The 8359-nt window shown below is 34.9% G+C and overlaps 1 protein-coding gene across 1 annotated transcript; it reads left to right on the plus strand.

The window, feature by feature from the left end:
* Positions 1-2936: 2936 nt before the first annotated feature.
* SBTI1.1 (subtilase family protein) lies at positions 2937-5978 on the plus strand. The gene is made up of 2 exons (XM_068623059.2): positions 2937-3131; positions 3495-5978. Exon 2 carries the CDS (start codon positions 3500-3502, stop codon positions 5792-5794), a length of 2295 nt encoding a protein of 764 aa, XP_068479160.1. The 5' UTR covers positions 2937-3131; positions 3495-3499; the 3' UTR covers positions 5795-5978.
* Positions 5979-8359: the final 2381 nt, after the last annotated feature.

Genomic DNA, 8359 nt, shown 5'->3' on the forward strand with positions numbered 1-8359 from the left:
AATGAGGATTTGCAGGAAGAAATTTATATGGAGCAACCTCCCGACTTTGTTGCTCAGGAGGGAATCTTCTGGATTGGTATGTCGTCTCCGCAAATCCTTATGGCCTCAAGCAGTCTCATAGGGCTTTGTTTAGAAAATTAGCAAAGTTGTTCAACAATTTGGTATGACTCATAGTGAAGTGGATCATTTAGTTTTTATCGTCACTTGAGTATTGGGTGCATCTATCTCGTAGTATATGTTGATGACATTGTTCTTACAAGCAGTGATCACCATGACATCTTATAAGTAAAACAACACCTTATCAACACTTTCAGACCAAAGATCTTAGCAAACTCAAATATTTCTTAGGGATTGAGGTAGCACAATTAAACATTGGTATTGTTATTTTCTGAGGGGAAGTATTGATGTGATTCCACTAGCCACATAGAACAAGATTTTTGACATTCTTAGGAATCACCTTGAGCTGGAAAATATAGAGGCACTTTTCTTAGAGTTGGATCATTGTTCTAAGACAAGAACTCACCAAAAACTAGTACCAAATCCCAAACTCATTTGGATGAACCAAATATTGTCAAATTGAATCAACAAAGGGAATGAAAGCTGGAATGTCCGAACAGAATTAAACAACAATTCATATGAACCAAACAGAATTAAGAACAAAACAGAACATAGTGCTGGAAAATAGAAAAACCGAAACTGAAAAACTCAAGAACACAAAGCAACATGAACAATTGAAGAAGAAGAAAGGAAGGAGAAGAGAATGCTCATGAAGATGGAAGGAGGATGGATGATCTCGCCACTAGAAGTGTGGAATGCTCCTAGATGAGAGTGATGCCGCCACTTGAGGACTCCATTGATCCATCAAGATAAGACTAGAGAAGAAGGCTCCAAAAGCTCTCCAAAGGTCACTCAAAATTTGAGTAGAGTTTTCTTAGATTAATTCCAATCTGAATTTTACAAAGAGAGCACCTCTATTTATAGCCTAAGGTGCTGAAATGTAAGCTACACAAATTCAAAAAACTCCCTCCCAAAAAGCTTCTAGAATTTGCGCCTAAAACAAAGCATGAGGAAGGTGTGATCCTTTCTCTCACTTTGGCACCTCCTTATTTACTCCTACACCTATCTACTAACACACCCCCCCTAAGACTCTTAACTAAAGACTAAAAGATGCTTTAACAATAGAGGTTTCTAATGTTTCCCTCTAAGCACCTTTCTAAACAATATTTATTTAAAACTTGGCCTTGCCCTTCATGGGATGGTCTTTGGGCTTTTGTGGGCTTTGGCCTTCTTGGGCTTGGGCTTGGGCTTGGGCTTTATCTTTTGAAAAGATTAACAAGAAAAACTTTAAATGTGAAGGCGAATGATCTTGTTCTTCATTATAAAAAGCCACCTTTAGTTGATTCTCATCAAGTATGCATTGGAAATTTTGAAGAAAACTTATTTTTCTGACTATGAGTACAAAACTTTTATCAATCAAATTTCTATTACTTTTTATCCTTAATGACCTATGGATCTCAATTTAAACTTAGCTTCAATGATGATGACCCTATTAAGATCCCTCTTTGTATAGAATATTATTAGAAGACTTGTGTACTTATTTATTTCCAGACCAAACATTACTTTTTTGTTGTTCACAAGTTTAATCGGTACATACAAAATCTATTAACCACACATTTAGTTGCAGTTCGTCACTTATTATAGTACCTGAATTTCACTTCAAGTCAAGGTCTCTTTCTTACGACCAAGAACAAACTTCATCTTTCAACATATGTTGATGCATACTAGGGAAGTTGTTTAAACACAAGAAAATCAACCACTATTTTTTGTGTTTTTTCTTAGTGATTCTTTAATTGCTTGAAAATATGTAAAACAAACTACTATGTCCAAGTATTCAGTAGAATCAAAATACCGTGTTTTATCTTTAGTGGCTAGTGAAGTAATTTGGCTACAAAGATTACTCAAACATTTTGATGTTTCAATAGATACACACCTATACTCTTTTACGACAACAGATTTGTCATGCACATTGTTTCTAATCCCTTTTCTCTTACCAAAGAGATGTCCAAACATATAAATATTTATTGTTACTTAATTTATGAACTTGTTGAAAAGAAACTCCTGACTTTTATTCATGTCAGAACTAAATATCAAATAACTGATATATTCATAAAGACTATTCTTATTACCACCTTCGATTGTTTCATTGACAAGTTGAGAATCATCTATAGTCATTCTCTAATTTGGGATATTAGAATAAAATATAATTAAGTATTATATATAATTAGTTATTTAGTGTTTAGGTATTCTAGATATTATATATAACCATGTTTTCCATTTTTGTTTTTTCTGTTTAATTTATTAGTATGTTTGTTATTGTTATTATATATAGTTATTATGTAAATGATACATTTTATTTAATTAATTATATTATTTCTTTCTTTCTTGACAATAAGAGATGAAATTTTTTATGAATATTACTCATTGTTGCAATCTGAGGTGTATCTGGTTAGTCAACATAATGTAAATTGTTAGCTAGAACTTAATTAACTGGTGTTTATTGTGTCAACATCCTCTCTTGGCAAGACAATGATGGGGTAGAGCCATTTCCAATTGCAGAGCTTACTATTTGACTTAAGTAAAATAAGATTGTTTTTGGCCCACATGAACATTGTTAGAACTGTCTCTAAGATACCACAATATTCTATAATTAAGAAATGATGTCATAATTATAAATGTAAATTTGAAATTAAAAAGATTCTCATAAGAGGATAAAATAATGAAAAAATTAAAAGTGGAAACAACCATCATGGTCAATAATATAACTTACAACAGAATGTAGAAAAATACTTGTACCATTTAATATACAATGGCCCATGATTGGACCTGTTGCCCATCACAATAAGTATATAAGAACTTAAATGGTGCAGTCGTGAAGTAGAAGATAAGAATACAAAAGGTAAACTCATTGCCATTGCAGAACTGCAATTCAATGAACACAACATTTTAATGCTTTTCACTTTTTCAGAACTGGCTTCTTCTTGTGCTTATTAAAGATTCAGTGTTAGCAGCTACTGGCATTGTTCACTCCCCATATCTTTTTCTCTAGTGTTCTTGTGTTAAATACAGCATAGGTTTGGCCCTCTACCTGTATTCTCTATGTCACTATTTATTGATAGCCTCTAGTTTTTGAGTAAACACTAATTAGCTATGTATCATTTACTTGAGTAGTATGGTTTACAATGTTCCTTGCATAGTATACTTATAAAGTATGATTTACACAATCAGGGAAATTTTTACTGAAAGTTATCAATGTTTCTAGACTAGGAAATATGTTTCAATTGCTAAGAATCATGTCTGTAAAGGCCAAACAAAAAAATATGCAATAAGGAATAAAGAGTTCATAGAAGTTTGAATATGGTATACTACTCTTGTTTGTTAGATAAAATATTATATAAAGTGTTCATTCTTTTTTGTCTTGTGTCACTTTTGTGTAGGCAACATGATCTTCAGGGCACTCCTACTCTTCCTGGCCTTTATGGTGGTAAAATCAGTAGCTGTAATGGAGAAGCAGACATACATAGTACACATGGACAAGACCAAGATCGAAGCCTCGGTCCATTCCCAAGATAACATAAAACCTTGGTTCAAATCAGTCATTGATTTCATCTCTGAAGCTTCGTTGGAAGAAGAAGAGAGAGCCCCTCAACTCCTTTATGTTTATGAAACCAGCCTTTTTGGTTTTGCTGCTCAACTTTCAAATAAGCAGCTTGAGTACTTGAACCAAGTGGATGGCTTCGTTGCAGCCATACCTGACGAACTATTAACCCTTCACACAACGTACAGCCCACATTTTCTTGGCCTACAGGAGGGAAAAGGACTTTGGAGTGCTTCTAACTTGGCTTCAGATGTGATCATAGGAGTCCTTGATACAGGAATATGGCCTGAACATGTCAGTTTCCAAGACACGGGTTTGTCCAAAGTACCTTCTCGGTGGAAAGGAGCTTGTGAAGCAGGCACCAATTTCTCTGCCTCAAGTTGTAACAAGAAGCTTGTTGGTGCAAGAGTCTTTCTACAAGGGTATGAAAAATTTGCAGGAAGAATCAATGAAACACTGGACTATCGTTCTGCTAGAGATGCTCAAGGACATGGATCACACACAGCCTCAACTGCAGCTGGAAACACGGTGAATAATGCCAGCTTTTTCGGCTTGGCCAGTGGTTCAGCCACTGGAATGAGGTATACCTCAAGAATAGCTGCTTATAAAGTATGTTGGCGTTTAGGCTGTGCTAACTCTGACATATTAGCAGCTATTGATAAAGCTGTTGCTGATGGTGTTGATGTGTTATCACTCTCATTAGGTGGCATTGCCAAACCTTATTACAACGATAGCATTGCCATAGCCTCATTTGGAGCAACACAAAAAGGTGTTTTTGTTTCTTGCTCAGCCGGCAATTCAGGCCCCTCTAGTTCCACTGTTGGAAATGTTGCCCCGTGGATCATGACTGTTGCTGCTAGCTACACTGACAGGAGCTTTCCAACTCAAGTGAAGCTTGGAAATGGAAAGTTTTTTAAAGGGTCATCATTGTACAAGGGCAAGCAAACAAACCAATTGCCTCTTGTATATGGAAATTCCTCAAAAGCACAAAGGACAGCACAGTATTGCACCAAAGGTTCACTTGATCCAAAGTTTGTCAAAGGAAAAATAGTTGCCTGCGAACGTGGAATAAACAGTAGAACTGGAAAGGGAGAAGAAGTGAAGATGGCAGGTGGAGCAGGAATGATACTACTCAACTCAGAAAACCAGGGAGAAGAACTTTTCGCTGACCCTCATGTTTTGCCAGGCACATCTTTAGGGGCCTCAGCAAGTAAAATAATTAGAAGCTACATTCACTCAGAAAAAGCACCAACAGCTTCAATTTCCTTCCTAGGGACAGCATATGGAGACCCTGCACCGGTTATGGCAGCATTTTCTTCCAGAGGACCAAGTGCAGTAGGAGGAGATGTGATCAAGCCAGATGTTACTGCACCTGGTGTGAACATCTTGGCTGCTTGGCCTCCCACAACGAGTCCAAGCATGCTCAAGAGCGACAAAAGAAGTGCACTATATAACATAGTCTCAGGTACCTCAATGTCCTGTCCTCATGTTAGTGGTATAGCAGCATTGATCAAATCTGTGCACAAGGGTTGGTCACCTGCAGCCATCAAATCTGCTCTGATGACTACTGCTTCTATATCAAACAACAAAGGTTCTGCAATTGCTGATTATGGTTCAAAAAATTCAGCATTTGCAGACCCCTTTGCATTTGGTTCAGGCCATGTTAACCCTGAAAGAGCTTCTGATCCAGGATTAGTCTATGACATCACCACCAAAGATTACTTAAATTACTTGTGCAGCCTGAAATACACATCCTCCCAGATTGCTTTATTGTCAAAAGGTAATTTTAAATGCGCCAAAAAATCAGCTCTTCGGGCTGGTGACTTGAACTACCCCTCATTTGCTGTGCTATTTGGTACTAGTGCTCTAAATGCTAGTGTGAGATACAAGAGGATAGTTACAAATGTAGGGAACCCAAAAATTTCTTACGCAGTGAAAGTGGAAGAACCAAAGGGAGTATCTGTCAGGGTTGAACCAACGAATATTAGTTTCAGAAAAACTGGTGAGAAACTGAGTTATAAGGTGAGTTTTGTTTCAAATGAGAATACAACAGTTAGTGGAAGTTCATCTTTTGGATCAATTACTTGGGTATCAGGTAAATATGCTGTTAGAAGTCCTATAGCAGTGACATGGCAATGATAGGAAAGGTCTTTTTAATGGTATTTGAGAAAAGCAGAACAATAACTTTTAAGCTCATAGCTAGTAGGGGAACTTTATTTGATGAATTATGATGCAGCACACTATTACTGTAACTTTGTTACCATCTTTAAACTTTATTGAATAAAAGAACATTTGTACCGTTTTTAGACGAAACTTATTTCTATTTTTGCTCTGGATAAATTTGGTTATTATGGTCAACAATACTTTATAATGTTCAAGATATGACTATATTTATCTCATTCATAAGAAGGAAAAGTCACTAAGATGTGTTCAAGAATTATAAGGCTGAAGTTGAGAACCAACGCAACAGAATAGTTTTTTTTGTTAGATTTGACCGTGGTTGTGATTATTGCGGTAGATATGACACTTTAGGTGAGCAAATTTTGTGATCATTTTCTAAATTTCTAGAGGAACGTGGTATCATCCCACAGTATACTATGTCGAGTTCACCCACTTTGAATGATGTTGTTGAAAGGTGAAACAAAACGCTTGAAGGCATGATAAGAAGTATGATTAGTCCTTCTATTTTTCCAAAATCAGTTTGGGGAAAAGTGCTTAAAATTGCAGCCTAGATCCTTAATAGGGTACCGACAAAAGCAACTCAAAAAAATCCTTGTGAACTTTGGACAGACAAAAAGTCAAGTTTAAAACACTTGTATGTTTGGGATTGTCCAATTGAGGAAGGCCTTATTGGCCAAATGAAAAGAAATTAGACTTAAGAACAATAAGTTGTTATTTTGTTAGATCTAGATCTAGGGGTACAAGTTTTATATGTACCTAAGTCGATTTTTGAATCAGGAAATGCTCGGTTCTTTGGGAAAGGGAGATATAATTAAAGAATTTTTCTTTGAGAGGAATATGTTGATATTCCCACATGTGTTATTGGCATTATTCAAGGTCATTTTTTAAACTTTATTCAAGACACAACAAATCAAGACAATGCAGAACATTCTATGCAAGAAGTTGTTTCAGAAGAATCAACTCTTACTCCTCAAGAACCTCTGTCATTAAGGAAATCCACTAGAGAAATGAGAATGCAATAACAAATGACTATGTTGTATATCTCTAATCACATGAGGTCGAAATTGGATTGACGAAAGACGATCATGTTAACTTTTGTCAAGCTATGGAAAGTTCAAATTCTCAAAAGTGAATTGGTGCCATGAAGGAAAAAATTAGGTCCATGAGGGACAACGATGTGTGGGATCTTGTTTCATTTCTAAAAGGAGCGAAACCTATTGGTTGCAAATGGATATTTAAGATCAAGAGGGATTCGAAAGGTGATAGAAAATGTTCAAGGCTCATGTTTTTGCAAAAATATTTACACAAAAAAGAACATTGACTATAGAGAAAATTTTTCTTCAATTTCTTTTGAAGACTCCTTTTGGACAATAATGGTATTAATGACACATTTCGATCTTGTGTTATATCAGATTGGTGTAAAGATAGTGTTTCTCAATGGTAACATCGATGAGACAATTTACATAGTGCAACCAGATAACTTTATTGCAAAAGATTCAAATGATTTGATTTGCAAATATAATAAATTCATCTATGGGCTTAAGCAAGCATCTCAATAGTAGTATTTCAAGTTTCACAATGTGATTTCCTCGTGTTGTTTTGAAGTGAATTTAGTTAATGACGGTATATACCATAAGTCTTTTGGGAGTACGTATATTTTTTATTTTGTATGTTGATGATTTTCTTGTCAGCAATGATATAAATTTATTGCATGAAACATGATATTTTTAGCTAAGAATTTTGGGATGAAAGATATTGGTAATTCATCTTTTTCAATGGGCACATAAATATGTCGAGCTCTTCTCGATGTATTCTTGGATTATCTCAAAAAGGTTATATTAAAAGGGTTCTATAGGGATATGGCATGCAAGATTATAATCCAAGCTTTGATACCTATTGTTAGAAGCAAACTTAAAACTTTTGATGAAAAAACTATCAATTATATAATCACGTTAATCATTATACCTAAATGCGAAAGCATATTTGAATTCATGAAGATGAGAGAGCAGAATGGTTTGCCTTCCACATCTAACATGTACTATGCTGAAAAAACCTTTAAAAATTTCCGCCATCTCTTATTGATGATGAGATATCATAGTAAACAATGTACTGTGATTTGGAAACCTAACCGATTTATAAACAGATGAAATCTTCCTTTGATATTTCTATTTACCCATTACAAAGTAGAATTACCCCTTAATGAACATACATTAAAGGTCCCATCAAATTTTAGATACCTAACTATCAAACATAATTTAATAGCATTTGATCTCTTTAATTTGGCACAATAGTAACATTAGGTGCCATTAATATCTTTAATATATAATTATTCATATATAAGACTAACATTGGATCAAGGATCCAACACACTAGACAATCTAGTGAACAAAATATAGAAAATGTAAAGATGAAAAAGAATAATATATTTTACACTATCTTTTAAAAACTAATCAATGTTAAAACTGATAGAACATATGACATCAAACTTGAGACCATTTCAACCATGTTAAATTTTAGATGTTG

This window comes from Phaseolus vulgaris, chromosome 10 (genome assembly GCF_051622355.1).
Source record: "Phaseolus vulgaris cultivar YP4 chromosome 10, ASM5162235v1, whole genome shotgun sequence".
In the NCBI taxonomy this organism is placed as follows: domain Eukaryota; kingdom Viridiplantae; phylum Streptophyta; class Magnoliopsida; order Fabales; family Fabaceae; genus Phaseolus; species Phaseolus vulgaris.